At 37.6% G+C, this 21,032-nt stretch overlaps 1 protein-coding gene across 1 annotated transcript; it reads left to right on the top strand.

The window, feature by feature from the left end:
• Positions 1 to 1,758: 1,758 nt before the first annotated feature.
• HAT1 (histone acetyltransferase 1) lies at positions 1,759 to 19,999 on the top strand. Its single transcript, XM_033064789.1, has 11 exons — positions 1,759 to 1,828; positions 2,827 to 2,898; positions 3,209 to 3,284; positions 4,898 to 5,018; positions 10,393 to 10,572; positions 10,804 to 10,925; positions 11,426 to 11,530; positions 11,865 to 11,971; positions 14,447 to 14,598; positions 15,831 to 15,947; positions 19,600 to 19,999. Exons 1-11 carry the CDS (start codon positions 1,822 to 1,824, stop codon positions 19,765 to 19,767), a joined length of 1,227 nt encoding a protein of 408 aa, XP_032920680.1. The 5' UTR covers positions 1,759 to 1,821; the 3' UTR covers positions 19,768 to 19,999.
• Positions 20,000 to 21,032: the final 1,033 nt, after the last annotated feature.

The following is a 21,032-nucleotide window of genomic DNA, read 5'->3' as shown; positions in this document are numbered from 1 at the left end:
TTTTGGTTTCAAGCGCCGAAACTGTTCATAGACTGATGTTCTGGCAGCAATTCTGTTGTAGCTGCGTATTTCATAGAACCAGAGCCCCAAAATCTGGCTGGAATTCAGTAACTTCTGACAAGGTCTTATAATCGTTTATCAGCAGAGCACACATACGCTTTATACTTCAAAATGCAAGTCACAGCCTTAAGAAAAGGTAAGGTTATACTTTGTTTCAACAGTTCAATCACAGTGCTTATAAAACCTGACTTAAATAATACTGCATATTTCGTCTTGCTGTGCTATTTCAAGGGCCCAACAAAGTGTCTTGTATTAGATGCCACTGGAAAACATAAAAAGGGCAATTTGGGTACTCCTCAAATAACACAGTGAGATATTAAACTACATAAATACAGTAACTGGTAGTTTATAATGGTGGTCATGAAACAATAACTCACTTAAGTTTAAAACAACTTTTCCCTGGAAAACAACTTTTTTTACTTACATGTCAAAAAAACCTTTATATTTGCCTATGTCCCAACTGACAGCTGCTAGAAATCTGTCTATTTGGTAAGCATCTGACACCACCCAAGCATCTTGTTCAGCAAATCCATATATATATGCTACTGCAGAGTGTGATGGTTTAACCCTAGCCAGCAGCCAAGCCACACACAGGCACTCACTTGTTACCCCACCAGCACGACTGGTGAGAGAATTGGAAGGGTAATGTAGAAAACTTGTGGGTTGAGATACAGTTTAACGGGAAAGGCAAAAGTCAAGCATAAAAGCAAAGCAAAGTAAGGAATTAATTCACTGCTTTGCATGGGTAGGAAGGCGTTTAGCCATCTGCAGGAGGGCAGGGCTCCATCACCTGCAGCAGTTACTTGGGAAGACAATCATCACCCCAAGCATCCTCTCCCTTCTTCCTACTTCTCCCCACTCTAAATATTGAGCATGATGCCATCTGGTCAAAAATATCCCTTTGTCACTTGAAGACACCTGTCCCAGCTGTCTCTTCCCAAATTTCTATTCATCCCAACATCCTTATCAGCATGGCACTACAAAAAGCAGCAAATGCCTTGGCTCTATGTAAGCCCTGCTCAGCAATAACAAAAATGTCTCTGTTTCACAGGGTATGATTTGTGCTGTTCAGTACAAATCACAGAAAAAGCTGCGTTGGAATGGACCCCCAAAGATCGACCCCACCACCCACATACAACCCACTGTGAAAAGTAATTGTACCCCAGCCCAAACCAGCACAGAGAGTACCAATGTGCATCAAAAGCCAAGCCTTTGAAAGAAAATGGCAGAAATCCCCATGGTCCTTCCCGCAGTGGCGGCAGCAAGCGGTTCAGCATAGACTGTTTGGTTTTGGTTTTTTTAACCAATGACAAAGCTCTGGTTGTTTGCTCGACCAAAGCGTAACTGCAGCAATGAGCAACGACGTCCGTGCGTGAACGAGCGGAGGCGGCCCCTCAGAGGGTCGCTGCCGAACCAGGGGAGCGCTCGATCCGTCCCGGGCTCGGGGCCGGACAAGGCCGGCGGCCCCGGGAGCGCGACGAGAGCCGCCGCACACAGCTGCTACACGTGAGGTGCGACGGCCACTGCGCACGCGCGCCGGGCAGCCCGCGTTCTGGGGGAGCGGGACGGAGCCGGTCATGGCACACCCGGTGCGAGGCTCAGGGCAGCGCTGCGCATGCGTGCGGGCTGCGCGCGCCGCACGGGGCAGCCATTGGCTCCCCGTATGGTTTCGGCGGGCGGAAGCGGAAGCGCGTGTGCGCGCGCGCTTATTTCCGCCGGGCGGGCGCGCGGGTTGATTCGCTGCGCGCGGGGACTCGGAACATGGCGGGTGAGTCCCGGCCCGGCCGGTCGCGGGGCGGGCGGGCCCTGTCGGCACCTCGCCGTGAGGGGAGGGGGAGCCCCGGGGGTAGCGCCGTGACCGGGGCGCGGGACGGGGGAGCGTGAGCTCGGGGCTGGCGGATGCGGGTGAAGACGGAGCGCGGTGAGCGCGGGCGGACGGGGAATGGGGTGTGAGGGAGAGAAGCGCAGCTGCCTCTGCCGCCCGCCTCCCATGCTCCTGCTCCTGCGTGTCTTCGGGCTTACAGCCCCCTCGGTCTGGTAGTGGTAAACCAGAGTGTGTCTCCCTGTCTGTGGCCACGAGTTTGCTGGCAGTGGGCAGGAAACTGAAAACACGAAAATGTTTTTAGTTTAAGTTTGCTGCCTGAAGTAAGATATGGAAGAACTTTCTTATGGTGCTTCTTAAATGAAGAGGGACTATGTTTGTAAAGCATTTGGAACATACCTGGAGCGAAACATGTCTTCTGTCCTGGATTAGGCTTTGGAAATCAGTTTCAGTGCAGTTTGTGTGCATTTTTCTTCCGCATCCGCTCTGTAAGGGTAGTGCTAGCTTAATAATTGCTAGTGGTGTGCGTGCCACTGTAGTTCATTAAGAGCTGTTTATGAAAATGACATATTGCAAACACTTGAAATGTCCTGACACATGTTGCTTAAATAACACGTTATACTGAATTCTTATTTTCTTACTGACATCACTAAGTATATACTTAATTATAACTTAGAATACTTAATGTTTTTATAGTAATGACTTTAATTCTCAGAAACTAAAAAGATATACTAGTATGTTTTCTAATTTCAGAAGAGTGTGTGAGATAGTTCTCTTTAGCCTCTGTATTGAGGTGTTGTGGCATACTGTAAGTTTTTTAATCTTTCTTGTTCCGTTGCTTTGTGTTGTGTGTTTTTTCTTGGTTTATGACCCTTTCTCTAATATATTTGTCGAGTCATAGTGACAGATTGGACACCTCTTAACTCGTAAACCATTTTTTTCAGGACTTACTGCTATGGAGAAGAAGCTGGCTGAATACAAGTGTAATACAAATGAAGCAATTCAGCTGAAGCTAGGTAATACCACTTTTTAAATATTGTACAAGTGATATTGAGGTATTCTAGTACCATACTATGAAATATATAAATGTATATATCTGTGTCAATTTCTCAGTTCTAGTTTGAATACTGATTTGATATTCTCAGATCAAATAACATGCATCTAAATTGTATAGGATGCCTTGGTTTCATTTGCATGCCACCCTCACATAGTTTAGCTAAAGTTGTCTGACTCTAGTGAAAATGTGCATGAACAGCAAGCAGAGCATCTGTGGGTAAACAAACAGAAGGTGGTGACTTGGTCATGCTCTATTCTTTTTTTTCTCAGTTCGCTTTCCTGAGGATTTGGAGGATGAGAACACAACATTTAATCCTGAGTACAGCCATCAAGTGTTTGGAGATGAGTAAGTTAAAGTTTCCAGAATTGAATTAATAGGTCCCAAAGGGCAAAGTTGCTTCCAAATCATTAAAAAATTAGAATTTTGGTAATACTCAGTGTAGGGGAAGGAGTGCTACCCTGGTGTTGCTGCTGCTGGCCACCTGGGCCCCCGCCGACTCATGTTCAGTCAGTTGGTGACTAGCACCCCCAGCTGCTTTTCCAGCTGTTCTTCAACAAGTGTGTCACTTGTTGTGACCCAAGTCCAGCAGATCAACGCTTCTGTCCAGCCTAGTGCTGACTGCAGTCTGACTTAAGGAGCATTCAGATCACTGATAAAGACGTTAAATAGGACTGTCCTCAGCACTGAGCCCTGGGGAGCACCAGAGGGGAGTAGCTCTCTGGTGCGTTTAACTCCATTCCCCACCATTCTTTGGGCGTGGCCTTGCAGACAGTGAAGAGTACGCCTGTTCAGGCCAGGGGAGCCAGTTTCTCCAGAAGAACGCTGGTATCAAAGTCTTTCCTAAAGTGTAGGTAAAACAGAATTGTTTCTTTTATTTTGAGTATGCTGAATTAATTAGTGCTGAAGGGTCATGTATTGTTTTCGGTAGAGGGATGTTCAACAATCTGGCCATAGATTTAAGAAAAAACCACCACCACAGAGCAAAACAAACTCACTCCCTAAGAAAAATCCAGCTGCATGTTTCTGTGGACTTCTTTAAGTAGTTGTGTTTCTTAATTTCAATTTCTTTTTGAAAGCATTCCAAGTACTCCAATTAGAATTATCTACCTATATTAAATGTAATAAATTAGTTACACTGCTAGACATCTACTGCAGCTATCACTGACAATAATTATAATTTATTAATCAGAGAACTCTTTCCAATCTGTTAGTTTAGCACTTTTTTTCTGGCTCAAATTTTCAATTATGAATGTACTACCGTAAAAGAAAAAACCCAGTTAAAAAAAGTTTTAGCTATGCTCTAACAAAAAAAAATCAACCTGTTTCTTTGTGAACATTACTATTTTCTGCACATTTTTTTCAGGAACAGATTCTCTATTCATAGAAGTATAGAGTTTGTGTTCAGGCAACTCATGTTTTCAAAATGTACAAAAGGCTTTTGTATTTTATACTCTCACACATACTAATTTCTGATTAGGTTAGATAACTAAATAGAAACTGTCAACTGAAAGCTCCACAAATTGCTACAGTTGCTTATCTGTGCTTTGTACACTATAGATTGAAATAGTTTATTCCAAAATATTATACTACACTGCAAAGTAATTTTTAATGAATAGTAGTGATCAGTTAATATAGTGACTGTTAGTGAGTTAAAGAGTTGAAAAAGCATAAACACAGTATTATCTGTTTCAGGTATTCTCTCCTGAGCTGTCACAGTAAGGACACAGGCACTGCCTTACTGAGTTCAGAATATTTCCACTAGAGAAGCAAAATAATAGCAGTGTAAGGCATTTTCTCTGTCTAAATAGTGCACATCCAGTTTGATTCCCTTTTCCTATTAGGAAGCTGATTTTACCTTACTGGGAAGGATGATGTGACTGTCACATGAAATGAAATCACTGCAATGTGAATGTTCAGTTATGTATCGAGTTGCTGGTTGTTGTTTTCTCCTTTCTCAGTGAAGTTGCTTTTGGCTACAAGGGCCTCAAGATCCTCTTGTATTACATTGCTGGAAACCTGTCAACGCTCTTCCGCATTGAATACACATCAAAAGTAAATGAAAAGTTTGATTGTGTGGAGGTAAGTGCAGGTCTGCTGCTGTCTTTAACATAACATTGAGAAGGTTTACTTTGGTATGGACAGAAGCTCTAGGTTTAGTAATTGCCTGTCTAAATATGGTCTAAATTAAAAGGAAATAGATAAAACTTCTGTTTGCTAAGCTAATGAAAGCTTTGGACTTCAGCTGTAGATTTCCCATTCCCTAATAACAATGCAATCAAAATTGTGTCAAACAGAAGAGTCGAATTGAGATGCTGATGCCGAAGCCAGTTCCACAAAATAAACCTCAACTTGGCAAGTCTGTATTTTCGTATTAATTGTGACCAGGAGGAGGACTAGCATTGGTGGGGTTTATGATGGAAAGGATCAGTGAGAAGGAAAAGGAGGTTTCTGTAGGAATTTCATGAGATAGAATGCTTCACCGTGTTTCCCTAAACATGGAGAACAAGCAGGGCAGGAAAGAGATAAACTTCTGTGTGGGTATCATGTATGCTTTACATCTTTCTTAAAGGAATGTGGTAATACAATTGCCTACAGGGGTTTTGTTTGGTTGTTTTTTCTTTTTCCTGCAGGTTTCTGAGCTTATGGAGTACTTGTAGAATAGCTTTTTATTTTCCTCTCCTACTGTCTGTATGTTCTCCAAATATGATTTCAGACTGCATTTAAGTTACTACTTTCAAATTTGTTGGAATTCATTTAAATTATTTCAAGGAAAGACCTACTGTAAAAGGAGAAACACGTTGGAATGACTTCATTAAAATGATTTTTAAGATTTGCCTTTCCTTGTTTTGAAGGTGTACTAGAATATACTCAGTTCAGCAGGCTGAGTTCCTGGTCATGTCTAAAATACTTTGGAGACTACAGCATTTGTCTTAGGAGTGAAAGGTCATGCTCTTCAATCTTAAGAAGGATTTTTTGGAAATAAGGAAAAAAAAAGAAAGGCTATTAGCCATATAGTAGACATATTTAAATCAAATTATCCAACCTTTCATTGCTATAATTTCAAAATAGATCTGGAATCTGCACCGTAGCACTTTTTTTTACTTCATCTATTTTCTGTACAAATGGCAAACCCTATTTGCTTCTCTGGAGGTCTGATCAGGGTCTGTCTTGTCCTATGTGCACTGCAACTTTTTTGATTGCTCAGAATGGTTGCTTTTTTCAAACCCTGTTTCCTATACTGAATTATTCCTCCAATTCCTTTAGGGGCGGAGATGGGTACAAAAAAGATCTTTTTAAGCAGCACTTGTGTATGCTTTCTGGAGCATTTATGTGCCTTGACTGAAGGGGAAGAATGTGGTTGTCTACCCTGGCTTCCTTCAGTGTTACTAGCACTGTACATTCAAATAAACTGCTTATATTGCTATATCTAAACATGTAGAAAGAAAGATGTGGCTGTAGTCAGTCTTTTTTTGCGTTTGTATTTGCCATCAGTCTAACCACCCTAAGATAATGCATTTGCAGAGGTTAAAACATAAAACATAAGCTGTCATTACAGCAGGATGTTGATTTGAATGCATATTAACATTTATTTTTCTAAGTTAGCTATTTACTGATCTCTCATCCTTGATGATAATTATACTAAGATGCAGAGTATCCACCACACACGGCAGATAATCTTGTGCTGTGAATAGATGGTGTTAAGGAAAGGGTGGCAGTTTCTACCTTTACCACAGCTGGTTATAAGAAAGTTGATATTAATGCTCCACAAAGTTATTCACAGCTGAGGATTTTGTATCCAAATACCCATACAAGCTCATTTGACAGCAGGTGGTTTTGTTCTGTAATACTGAGTTTGGCTTCATTATTGCTAAAGCAGCTGCTGCTATCTCTGCTAGGGACTGACAGAAATATTCATCCCAATACCATTATTTTTTTTTTCTCCAAGATCTTTTTGAACATGAGGAAGGGATACAATCCTGAAATGTCAAAAGCCAAAACTCCAGTCATATTTATGCATCTTAACATGGTTTAGGTACATCTTAAAGGATATTATGTTATTGGAGAAACCTCAGCAAAGTAGGATCATGTTCTGAACAGAAGCTGACGCTTATTTAGTGAAAGTAAACAGAATTTATCTCTTGAATGTAGTTAACACTTTCAAATAACTGAAGAGAAACTGCTTTCTTCTAGTGTAAATATTAATAGCAATGACCTCTGAATTGCTTGCTGCTGTGAGATTTGCAACTGCTCCAGTATCTTCCTTTTCATCTGCGTTTTATGGTGGGATAGGGGTAAAGTATTTCACTAAACTCTATCTTGCTTTGCATCTAGTGTGCGTGTTTGCTTTATACAAAAGGTAATTAAAAAGTATTGTTTCAATATTTGAAGCTTTTTTAATGTAATCCTGCTGATTACTTCATTTCTCCCCTCTGAAATATGTGCATACAATTTTTAGAGAAATTCAACTCTCAAATATGCTTCTATAGTTATTTTAAATTAAGTCACTTTGAAACAGCATCTTCATGGTATGCAAATGTCATAACTGCCTAAATAATAATTTCTAAGTTAAAATTACCCATAGTCAAATGTGATGTACAAAGAGGCATTACCCACTTAGGCAGTCCTAGTACAAATCAAGTGTAGTTACAAGCTTATACCAGATTCCTTGTCATCACCTCACATGATTCTGGAGGTAATACAGGCGGCACTTCCGTGAACCATAAGCTTAAAAACTCTTGGCTGACTTCATTCAGGTTTTTGCATGTAAGTGGCTTTGCCTATGTTAAACATTGCTGTAGTTGTCAACAGGATCATTTTTCTGAAGAGAAACTTGCGTGCATCCATTCCACTTGGTAAGATAGGAGTGTTTTGCTCTGATAGAAAAAAAATTAGCCTTTCACCAATAGCAAAGAAATGCACAAGGGAAGGCAGTAAACACTTTTTGGTAGCTCCTTAGATTATGGGCGTCTCAGAGAGAAGTGTTTGAAAAGGACCTCTAAATGATAAATGTTTCCATTTAAAAGTATGTGTTTTAATGAAATTCTTTTTTATGTGGTTGATATATTGAGATTACAGTATTTCAGGTCTTACTAACTGACAATTGCATGGGTTAAACTTCTACCACTGCTCAAACTGAAGATTCTGGGATTTGTTCTGTGAAGAGAGATCCTGTTAATCCTAAAAGTAATTGAAGACTGTATTTTGTGTCAGACCTCATTCCAAGGGGAGAAAATTTTTAGGAGGCAATAGGTGAAAATGTCATAGTCATATAGAATCAAGAAGTATTATCTAGTGCTTTATTTGCTAAACCTCTAACATTTAAATTTTTTTTGCTGTATTGAAAACAAGACTTTTCTCTGGTGGCATCCATTGATGGATGTGGTACCTTACAGCCTTTGAGCAGGTCACAGATTGTCTTCCTTCTCACCACTAATGGAGAAACTTAGAAATGTGAGGGAAAGCAAAATTACTTAAACATTATGTATATAGTACTTCCTATTGTATATTCACCCTTTTTAGATGTTGTCCACATAGTCTGAGTTATTGTACTGTTGCTTGGAAATACTGTTTTAATTCTAGATTATTTTTGCATGCTTATTCAGCTACATAAAATGAAAGTTGCTGCAGATTCTTAGTTGTGCTTTCTTACAGATCTGTCAGTAGCAGCGACACAAGATCTGTGTAAACAACGCATTTGCACAATCTAAAAAAAAAGGCATTTCTAAATTATGTTCCAGATGAATATGTATTTTAATGTAATTCATTGCTTTGGAAGAAGTGGCTGGTTTTGTGTAATGCCCTTAAATCAGTAAGTGTAAAGAAAATGTATTTTAGCTAATAACAGTTTATGAAGAATAGCAAAGGCACCCAACAAATTATCTTTGTTTTGAGAATGAAATGAATGTAAAGACTGTACACGTTTTTACTGAGTCCTTACACCAGGTATTGTAGAACTGTATTTTAACTACTAAATAGCTCTCTCCAAATATAAATGTAAATGTTGGTAGTACCAAACCATTAAGAATAAAACTTGTTTGTGCTGAACTAAGTCTATCTTTCTCTACACTAAAAATGTAACTGAATGATAAAGTGCTATTCATTTGCAGGTGCATTGCTTCTGCTTAAGGGCCCATGGTTGAAAGGACAGGAATTAGTAGCATGTTGTATTAGCCTTTTGTAGTGTATTTTGTTCTAAGCATCTTAATTTCCCTGTTTTGAATGCTAAGTAGCAAGGGTCTTGGTTTTGAACTAATACCCATCATGCATGTAAACGGTGTGAAAGAGCTGCTTAGTAAGTTAACACAAAGTGTTCTTGTGTCCGCCCTTGTGGAAATAGATACAATACAAACATTACAGCTGAACTCACGGCAAACTCCATTAAGTAAAAACCTGGATTCATTGTCCAGAGAAAAGTTTGAATTGAATGTAAGCTCATTTTGTTGAATGTAATGTCAGGCTTTTAGGGGTTGTATTGAGGAGTATGGTTTTGTTAAGTTGAGACCAATTCATTAAGTTTTATTGCCTGGTGAGAAGCAGTAATACGTTATTGTGAAGCTTCATCAAATATTCATGGTTAAAAAGAAGTAGTAAATGTATTCAATCAAGTGGTCTTTTGGGGGTCTGAAAAGGATTATGAAGTCTGCTCAGCTGATAGTCTCTAACTTTGGCTATCTGAAAAGGGTAATCTCTGAATTAAGTTTTGGTGTCAGAATATTTTGTCTTTCACGGTATGTTAGACTACAGGTCAGATTTGCTGACAGTATTCATAAGTTGTACTATTTTATGTCAAACTCTGTTTTCAAAACTTTCTTTTATTGGAACGGGGGATGTGGTTGTCTTGAGTTTGTACTGTGTTTTGCAGCTGATTCTATAGACAGGCATTTCAAGCAGCAGGCTGTAAGAATGCCAGAGTGTGCTAGCTGTCACTTTCCTATGTGGGAGCTACCATTTTTGATCTTTGTCCCTTTTTCTCTGCTTAGTTCTGCATCACCTAATACCACCTAATAGCTGCTTGTTTAGGAACCTGAGTTCTACAAGGCTGTGTAACATAGCATAGTCTTGGTGAATTGCTGTCTAGAAAGTCTTGGCTTCCGAACATGCTGCGCTTACAGAGTAGCTACCAATGCTCTTAGTCAAGCTTAACTATAACAAATATAACAATTTCTAAACATAAAAATGTTCATGAACTTGGGCTGTAACCAAGAGCTGTTGATGCTTAGAAAGGCTGGATTGTGACAGTTCTGATCTCATGAGTGCAGCTCCTTAACTTGCTTGGAAAATCACTAATGAAGAATAAGAATGCTTGGGGTTTTTTTTCTTTTTCTTTCCTTTTTGTTTTTTTAATTATTGGTAGATATAGTTTATCTCATATTTATTTATTAAACACAACAGTGACATCAATGCTGTCTTTTTTGAATCTTCCACGGATCCTTCCCCTTTTTGTAATCTCCAGGCAGATGATGTTGAAAGTAAAATTAGAGAAATCATTCCGCCTGGTTTTTGCACAAACACAGATGACTTTGTGTCTCTGCTGGAGAAGGAGGTCAACTTCAAGCCCTTTGGAATGCTGCTACACACATATTCTATCCATAATGAGGAAGCTGGTGAAGATATAACATATCAGATATACAAGGTATGAAAAATTAAGTTAAACTTCTGCTTTTGAGCAACCAAATTCGATTTTATTTTGCAGAAATGCACCTTCTGTAGTGATTAAACTGTAGTGCATAAATACTATAATTTTACCCATTTATTAATCATTAACATGCTTTTTTATATCAGAGAATTTAATTAGATTTTTGTATAGGTTTTCCTCTTGCATCTGTGATAGGTTTCACCTGACTTTTCCTGGCTTTTTCCCTAGGCTGACATGACATGTCCAGGCTTTCGAGAATATCATGAAAGGCTTCAGACGTTCTTGATGTGGTTTATTGAAACTGCTAGCTTTATTGATGTAGATGATGAAAGATGGAACTACTTTCTAGTGTAAGTACAGTTCTAAAGCAACAGTGGACCTTATTACCTCCACAAAGCCTGCATTCTAATTGTGGCTGGCCAATTATTGGAGCAGTATAATGATATTTTTCCCAGGAAAGAAAAAACATTGTTTATGAGGCTTGAGTTTTCCTCCATTATGCTTTGGGAAAGCTTGAGAATAGAGCTGAATTAAATGCTGTTGTCCGTTAGAGCCCTGAATGTAGGCTTAAACAGTAAAATGAGCTTTGCCTGTGTTTTCTTTTACTTGCCACCTATTCATCTTTATAATAGGCAAGTGCACTGAAGTGCTGTAAAGAGGTCTGATTTATCCAAGTTGCTGCACACCAATTAAGTGAATTGTACATTCAGAACATAGCAGGTGTACCCATTGGGCCCTCACAGAGTAGCTTGCTGACACTGAAAATTCAGTTGGAGAATGGAAAAGAAAATGGACACTGCATGGGAGCGCAACTGTAATTGACCTGCTTGGCTTTCTGTTTTATCTGCAGATTTGAGAAGTATAATAAGGATGGAGCTACGCTCTTTGCGACCGTAGGCTACATGACAGTCTATAATTACTATGTGTACCCAGACAAAACCCGGCCACGTGTAAGGTAATTGGCGGTGTAACTCGTGCCTTGCCTTTTATTTCAGAAGAGGGAACTGCTGAAGTTCCCAATACTTGTTTATAATAGTGTTGATTTGTTTAAAAAAATCCCCATTATTGCCTGTCTATGCACTGATTTATTTCATTGTTCCCTTCTTGAAGCGGAGGGAATCTCAAACAAGTTTTGAATATTTAACAATTTTAAGATTGTTAAAAATAACATTTCAACATGAAGATTGCATGTACCTTAATCTAAAATGAAATACCATTTTTGTTTTTAAGACTTTGCATTGTTTCCAAATGCTTGCATTTGAACTGAAAATGCATTCCTTTGTCTGTAGCCAGATGCTGATCTTGCCACCATTCCAAGGAGAAGGCCATGGTGCTCAGCTGCTTGAAACAGTTCATAGATACTATATGTCTTCTCCTACAGTGCTTGATATCACAGGTTTGTGTTAAACTTTTAATAAGGAACTTTCACAGGTTGTTGGCTCACAAACTAACTTTTATGTTCATTTTTCTGAGTGTAAAGCCTTTTGAAGATTTAGCTTCTGCTCAGTTCAGGATTATTAGTACCCTGGTTTACAGAAGCGTACGTAGTGTAGCTTCTTAAATACCTAACTCTGAGAACAGCACACCAGGAAAATTCAATCCCTAGCATGAATGGATTACCAGCTAATTAACTATTTTATTGTGAGATACCCAGCTGAGTTTGCCAAAAGATCAAGCTTTGTAAAATTCCTTGTTGAACTTATCCTTATAAGCCAAAACTCAAACTCGAGGACTCAACACACCTAACTAAAATAGCACATTAATATTAGTGTGCAAGCTGATATTTTACAGACAGTAAGAGTTTGTAGAAAACTTGTGTTCTAGGAGCACGTATTGCTGACTGAAGATATCCATGTTAGATGTGTGTGCACAAATGCCTAAAAACAGAAGATTGTGGAAATGACTGATAAAGGGTCCATGTGCATAACAAAACTAGCCTTAAAAATTGCCACAGGCATGACATCAGTCCTGTGGTTTCAAGTCTCCTGTAGGAAGAAGTGCAGTTCAACACATGTTGATCATTCCTTCTATGTGTAGTCTCGTCTAGGTTACAAGTAACTCTCCATCTAATTCAAACCCAACAGACCACTTGCTTTCACAGTGTGTTGTTGCCAGATCATCGTAACAAAATAATCCACCTCATAATTTCAATCCAGTTCGTGGGAGCCTAAGAAAGTATAACTTAGTTTGTGACATGAACTCATGTGCATCATGCATTTACTTTTTCTTTTTAATAGTACAAACCCTTATGTAGCATTTATAATTGAGGATGAGCAAAGTCTTAACATGCTACTGCATAAATCATATGATGTGTTCATGGCTTAGTGCCTTAATTGTTGTAGCAAACAGTAAATGCACTAAAACGGGGTTCAGTTTTTTTGTGGAATGAAGCAGGAGAAAGCTTACAATATTCTACATTGCACTCAAGTTATGAAAGTTAAGATTCTTAGAAAAGTATGTGTTGTCATTTTTGAGCGGTGTTTTGGGCTTGGACAACTTTAATATGGCCAGGATATTTAGGATATCTCATCTAAAATTGTGAAGTAAAGCCTTTAACCTTTCTGTAAAGAGGAAATGAAGATAAGATCTAATTAATTTCTTTTAAAAAACTAATAATTTACTAATTCAAATTACTTATGCGTTTCACATTTGCAGCAAATATTTTATTCTGCTTATACTTTGTCATCCTGACACAAGCAAAATATTTGCTGATAGTGCTTACTGGACAGAAACTGCCTTATTCTGCTTTTAACTAATCTGAGTGCAAAAGAATGAATCAATTTACTTTAGTGCACTTCTCCAGTCTCTTTTGCAGAATAAATGCTATAAGGCTTGCCATACAAGATTAGGCCACTCATTCACAATACATTTTAACCTAACCCATAAAAATAAATTGTTAGTTGTGTGGTGCCACATACACTACATGGCAAAAGCTTCTATCCCAGTCCTTCTTGCTAGCTTTGTTTTGCTTTTGATCACCCTAAAACTGCAAATTTTAACTATTTACAGTGTACCTGAGAACTCAAGGGAAACACAGCTGAGATGTAAGCTGGTTAGCAATACTCTACAATGCTAGCTCCCAGAAAAATGAGTGTTGAAGGGGAAGCATGGCCCAGCTACTAGTTGTTTGTAACGAGCTTGTCTAAAGCAAGGAAAAAAATAAATATATTCACAGCATAGTACAAATTTTCCTCCTGCATTAAATAGTTGCATATGGGCTCATGTTGATGTTAACTGAGGCTAGTCCTCAATTTCAGTGTATTTTTCCTAAAGCAAGTGTTTTGATAGCTATGTTGTCTTTTTAAGTAAAATGGAAGTAACTTGAAATCGTGACCAGCTTTTGCTTAGGTCCTTTCAGCCTTTTAATTTTGGATCATCATGTCCTTTGGGTTTTTGTACCTTTTCCTGCCTTCTCTGCTAACAAAGACTAACTCCTGCTCAATACATCTCTTCAGGTAGTTTACTTGTATACAATAGGATGTTTTCACTAATGTTTTCCCACGTTTTCCCTTTTGTTTGTGTTTTAGTAGTTCTACCACTGTCAAATGTAGAATAGATTAAAGATACAAGAAAAAAGGTTTATAGACTAGTCTTCTTTTCCCAGGGAGTTAAATGGGTTTAAACAAGTCAATTTCATAATATATATGTACAATATGTGCAGCACTGCATACACAAAATATTAGAAGTTTCTCTTTCTGGGACCTGTTTGTCTGCTGTCAAACATCAAAAGCTTTGATAACAGTGCTTACAATTAAGCACAGTTGTTTATATACCAATGAACACTGCATCTACTTCTGTTTTGCTTAGTTCTTTGTAATTACATACCAGAGATGAGAAAACAAATAATGCTGATAAGCTTTTTTTTTTCTAGCTGAAGATCCATCTGAGAACTATGTGAAGCTTAGAGACTTTGTTCTTGTAAAGCTCTGTCAAGATTTGCTTTGCTTTTCCCCAGTGAAGTTAATGCAAGGTTTCAGTCAAGAAATGGTGACAGAAGCTCAACAAAAATTGAAAATAAATAAGGTATTAAATCAGTCCAGTTGTAGTTGGACATATTCTTATCAAAGTAGTACAATACAACTTAAGCTTATAGACAGACATGGAATTTACACACTGCCTTATTTTGACTGTTTCTAAGGATGTATCAGGAGATACATGGCTCATGGTTTTAGATAAATGCCTTTTTACCTACAAATTCTATTGTTATAGAATTTGACATAATTTTGATTTCTTTCAAGAGTATTTGTGCAAATAAGTATTGCTTTGGGAATGCAGAATGCTAGTAGCAAACAACTTACTAATGCAACTCTAAACACTTGGAGAACTAAAGAGTTAAATTGAACAATTAAATTTGCTGGTAATCTTAAGTTATTAAACTCATTTTTGAGCACAGTAGTGAAATAGCAGAGTTGCTTAATTAAAAATGTATTTGAATGTGATGTACTGAAGACTTTAAACCTTGAAGGATGGACAGTGTGAAGCTATATTCAATGTGTTCATGGCAGTGGTATCGCTTATAAAAGGAAACTGCATCTGCAGCCTTCTATATTTTAAATTTGAAAATAAATTTCCTCTTTTTAACAGTATATAAACATGTGGTAGAGTAGCAAACAATCAACTTTATTTTTGTTCTGTTGTTCAGAAAAAATATACTTGGTCTTAAATTCTGTTTTCATACAGATGCAAGTTAATACTTTTAGTAGCAACATAATTTTCTCCCCAGATGTCGTACTTTCTGATCCTGATACCAAAATCTCTTCAGTTTTTCCATTTACTAATTAGTTTTCTGCCCTAGTAAACAGGAAACTTTAAATATTGTTGTTTCATTTTCATATTTAGAACTTTCAGGGGGCCTTGTGAAGGGCAGTAGGTGTACGTATATATGGATTGTTAAAATTGGCAAAGTGGATACTGTTTGGTATTGCTTAATATCACTCTAGTTCCTGTCTTTGTTCTTAGAAGTGTTTTTGGATGCTGACTTCTGGGCTTTCTGTTCATTTACGGTCCTTGAAGCACGTCTGTGGCTGGTGCAGACTTAAAGGATCAGAGACTGGGTATATGGAATAAAATGGTTTTGAACTAAAATGAAAAATCTTTATTCATTGAACCCACCAGATAGGAGATAGATTTATCTATGCCCCTGTCTTATGATAAGATGAAGAATTACTCTAATATTTCAGTATTTTTCTACTTGGAGTTCTGTTGAGTGACCTTTTTATGCAGATGTGGTTTTTATTCTCCTTTCTGTTCATTAGCAACACACAAGACGAGTTTATGAAATTCTCCGATTGCGTGCAACAAATATGGGTGATGCAGAACAGTCCAGAAGCTATCGGTTGGATGTTAAAAGAAGACTGATTGGGCCCTATAAGGTGTATATGACTTAAGTATCATTTAATATTTATTTCAAGGCTAATTATACTTGATTTTACTTTAATTTCCATAAATGTAGTTGATGCCAATTATGTTGCCAATCAACTACTATTAGTTATGCAGTGTTCAGCTGACATATATACAGATGCAGAGGACATTTGTACATAGCAGCACTGAAGATCCTGTGTTTGGCTCCTGACTGTTTCCTGCCCAGTTCTAGCAGGAGGTTACTATTAAGCTTATTGCTATCTAGCTACAAGTGCCATTATGCCTAGTTAGGTTTAAAGGGGAAAGTGGTCAATTTGTTGACAAGCCAGAAATCTGAAGAGAGGTGAAGTTTACACTGCAGACTAGGTGTAGTTTAGATTCCTGTTGTAATTGTTTGCTAGGTCTTAAGAAGACAGGTTGGTTAGAAGTAATCAAGTCACGTCAACATAGGACTAACTCCATGCAGATGGAATATAAAATAATACCAGTGGTAAAATTCAAGCAAGTATTAAATATAGTACCACATAATTTTCTTAGTTCCTGGATTTTCAGTGTAGTTGGTCTGTGTTGCATAAATTGACCCTTTGAGATACAGATTTAAAAATTTATATCTTAGTTGCTAATGGCTTCAGTCTTTATATCAAGAGTCAAAAAGGCCATGAATAAATCCAGGTTAATTCCTGTAACTAGCATGTTAACCATTGTTGTCAATTAAGTACTTGCCAAACAAACTAAAATCCTGCATATAAATATACACAGAACACAAGGAGTACCTTGATTAGCTTGAAAACCTTCCTGAAGCAGCATTTACCCTGTTACACCAAAACAGCAGAACTTTGCTTGCAGTCACATTGGGCTTACAGGGGCTGTTAGTAGAAATGAGAGGCCAGCATTGTATTAAATACCTATCTGATCTGGTGAAAACCTCATGTCATGCTGAGTGCCAAGACCTTAATCAAAACGTGCTCTCTTTCACGAGTGTCTTGTCTCATTTGCTTAAATTTCACTTAGTGCCCCCTACAATGTATAAGGTGATTTTTCAGCAACTGTTTTTCATGACTGCTACATGGTTTCAATTCACTCACTCATCACTGAGGTCCTGTAGGCAAAATCCAAAATTTCATAAACAGCTTCAATTCTAGTGCTTCTAGCAGGTGTTTCCACTTCAGCCTTTGCACACAATAAGTGCGTGGATAATGAATGGATTTTGTATTGCTAAATATGCAATATTGCTACTTTAGAACATTACATTTTAGGTGTTTTTTATTTCAATGTGGATTCAAAACAATCCTTAAAGCAGCCAACACCTTTTTTCCATGATTTTAAATTTCATGTTCTGAAATAGTCATCTTGTTTATGGTGGTTCTACCTAGTAAATAGCTTACTCATACACTCATTTTAAACAATTTCCAATAAATTTTAGTTACAGTGCCATTTCGTAAAGTTTTCAGAAATGTAATGAAACTGTTTTAATTTAGAGAGAGTAATTTTGAGGGGGGAACCAAACTTTATCAACATTATCAGGAATATTGCTGCTTACTCTAATACTGGTATAATTTTATTACATAAGTTGTTGGATAGCTTCATTTGAGCAGTGCTGTACAGATGTAGAATAATTCTAAGCTAACCCTGCCTTAGTTATTAAAAGTGGTATTCCATCTTAGAATTATTTTCTGGCTAACAGTAGCAGGGGAAAAAACTATATGCAGAAACCTCAGGGGAAAAACATGTAATACGTCTATTCCCCTTGAAGTTGTTACAATAGCAAGGAGGTACTTGCTAAAGATACAGAGACCATTCTGTGTGTGGCATTACTAGATTATGATGTCTGATGTAGCAGGATGTGTTGCTCTCAGGAAATCAAAGATTTGGTATATTAGTTAACAGGGCATCACCTCAAGGTAGTGTAAAAGGTGAGCAGCTTATAAAATTTCAGTTTCACTGTGGCTTCTCCATTTCTGATGAACTCTATTAGTGGATTCTGCTGGTAGACTTATCTCCTTGATCATGTCTTTTCTTCATGTCATCCCTCTTGGAAGTAAATACCACTGCTGCACTACTTTTCGTAATTGTAATACTTTGTTTGCTACTTGAATATGCTTTTCTTCCCAGCCCAACAGCTTGCTCCCAAAGAATCCTCTTGAAACTGCCCAGGTAAAATGTTACCAATGGCAGTTTTCAAGATCTTGTGTACCTGGATATGCTTGTAGAATGTTTGAGGGGGCGGGGAATGGATACTGAAACAACTGATAATCTGAAACATGCAAAGAGAGTTTGCTTTTTAGCCGGAATCTGAAACTTAAAGATGGCCTAATAGTACATTATCAGATGTAGTGGGCATTTAAAAGCTGGCTCCCTTTTTTCAGAGCTAATGTTTATAATCTAAACAGACAGTCCTGTTGATTAGGCAGACTTTGAATTAATTTTAGAATAAAGTTTTAGTTGTTCTACTGACAGAAGCTTGGCCAGAAGGTACTCATCTCTATTTTATTTAGGCAGCTCATCTTATGTTTTCATAATCTTACTCATTTTAACTACATAGAGCTAATGTGAAACTAAAATTTAAACATCTATGCTGCTTTTCACATCTTTTCAACAAGGGAAGGTTTCTTGATTATTGGCCAGAAATGTGCCCGAACACCTCATCAGAACGTCCTTTTCTGAACTGAACTTTGCTGATCTGTGGAATCTTTGGGAGATTGTAAAAGTTCTTCTGGTCTTACTTATTTGCAGTCTACTGTAGTCTCCACTCCTCTCTCCTGACTCAGCATCAATCACAGAAAGAAAACAAATATTCCTTTGGGAGATAAGCATAAAATTAGAGCACAAAAGGGCTTTGATTTTGTGACTGTTAGAGTAATTTGGTGCAATTTTGTTGTTTTAATACATTGATTCCATAGGTATTGTAAAGGTTTATTGGTAAGATAGCAGGCATACTTAATATTTTTAATTGAGTATTGAATGATAGTCTGCTTTTACAAAGCTAGAGAAGACTGAAGAATGGAAAGTACCTGAAGAACTGAGTAGTTCAGAAATAAGTATCAGCTGTATAAAAGTATATCTGGGTAAAGAAAATACAAAAGTATTTTGAGGTGTTTTTTAAGAAACAGGTAAAAATCATATGTGGCAGAGCAAGGACAACCCATAATCTTCCTGTTCATATATGTTTATGCTTCTAAATAATACTTTTCAGTGCTGTTACTACTAGTTCCTGGTAACTTGAATAATTTGTAAGAGTTTGTGAAATTTTTTCTGTGTACTGGAGGCTTAAAGTTAATATTTGATAGTTAAAGGGAAATTAGTTGGCTGAACAGTTATGTAATGGGACACCAGTTTAATTAATGATAATGTAGAACTAAATACTCTGGTCAGATTTCTACAGTCAAGTTTTTTGTGCCATACATCTTCAGCTAATCTGTTTGGTTAAGGAACAAAATTTGAAACCATTCCTCCCTTCACTAGCTCATTGGCAATACAGAAACTATGAGCCCTTAACAGAACAAATGTACTAATCAAACATGGCTACTGCTTCTCTTGGGATTAGGGACATCTTAAAGAACCAGATACTGAAATAGAATAAATTTTAATGAAACACCATAATGAAATACCATATTCTTGATAATTACTGGCTGTGTTCAAACTACTGTTTGTTTGATTGCTTAGAAAAAACAGAGAGAACTTGCCAAGATGAGAAGGTGTCTAAGACCAGAGGAGATGACTAATCAGTTGAACCAAATAGACCTAAACTTGCAACGTGAACAGTTAGAAGAGAGCTTCCAACAGCTTGTTTCAGATTACCGAAGAGTCCTAGAACGACTTGCACAAGCATGAGGATCCTACCTGTACAGAAAACTTGCAGATCTCTATACAGTGTTGTAAAGCACATCCTTAATTGCCACTTAACTGCAAAAAAATACTATGTGACGTTTTAATCACATTAAAGGTGACTTGTGTTTCTGTGCATTTTGAATATTTTCTATTTTTGTGTTGTAGATTTAAAAATGTTGTACTTTAGGTTTGGGGGGGGCACTTCTTGATTAAATAAACAATGTAGATTCTCAGATACAGTGTTACTTCAATTGTATTAATTTTTTTTACCCTTTTGTTTTGATCAAGACTTAATAGATACTTGAATAGCAAGTTAATATATAAATCTAAGCAATCTCAGATTTCTCCTAACTTGATTCTCCTCAGGCTGTTCTCTGTGGATCCCATTGTATGGTGTAGGGCCTGTGCAGGTTTAATGTCATGAGCAGGTTACAAGATTGGTTCTGTGGTCTCTCGGGTGTTTCCTGTGTACAGATTCTTTACCCTTTGCTAAAAGTGGATCCTCCTGCTGGAAGCAAACAGACACTCTGCTTAAACCTTTAAAGTGCCTCAAGCACATTCTTTTTCAAACCCCGAGTTTTAGGTTCGTGATTTTCAGGAAGATACTTCACTGCTGGGGAACCAGCCAAGACAAGTCCAGTGAGGAGTCCAAAAACACTTCTGCTAGTGAAAGAAACATAAATCTGTAGGAAGCAAGTGCCTTTATATAGTTCCTTGATTCTGTTCTGCTATCCATTACTTCTCAGACCTGAGATTAGTTTGTAAATATCCTGTATGTCCTACCTCAAAGGAATAAATTACCTCTTCTGAAGTTCAGACTTCCTCCTCTGAGTAAGGAACATTGAAATTTATTAACCATGTTTTATGTCCTAATGGGATTCTCAGGTCTGGCTTTCAACACTGGAGCTTGTAGGTTGACAGTTCTCCACTATCTGATATGATGTGGAGGAAGTGAAATAATTTTTAAATGTTTAGAACCTGTGGGGGGGTTTTGTGTATTTTCTATTAAATTATTTTTTAAAATTTTAATTCCAGATTAGGGTATCTTGGCTGTATGATATGTCTTTCATCTGCTGTAGCATCTGAATCTATTCATCAATTGTAACAATTGTTAAAAGACCTTTCCTGATAGTAGTAGTAAGGCTGAGGTTAATTTTAGGTTTGTTTTTTTTTTTCTGTGGATGGTTTTGGATTTTATTGAACATGTTCAGATCTTGGTGATAAGTCAGAAGTGGGAAAGCTGAACTGAAGAATTGTGCTTAAATTTG

This window comes from Catharus ustulatus, chromosome 7 (genome assembly GCF_009819885.2).
Source record: "Catharus ustulatus isolate bCatUst1 chromosome 7, bCatUst1.pri.v2, whole genome shotgun sequence".
Classification (NCBI taxonomy): Eukaryota; Metazoa; Chordata; class Aves; order Passeriformes; family Turdidae; genus Catharus; species Catharus ustulatus.
This window is presented reverse-complemented; position numbering and strand designations above follow the sequence as displayed.

Coding starts and splice junctions, on each gene's coding strand:
- HAT1 (XM_033064789.1), top strand. Junction 3,285..4,897: donor CATCAAGTGTTTGGAGATGA/GTAAGTTAAAGT, acceptor CTCCTTTCTCAG/TGAAGTTGCTTTTGGCTACA. Junction 14,599..15,830: donor AAAAATTGAAAATAAATAAG/GTATTAAATCAG, acceptor TCTGTTCATTAG/CAACACACAAGACGAGTTTA.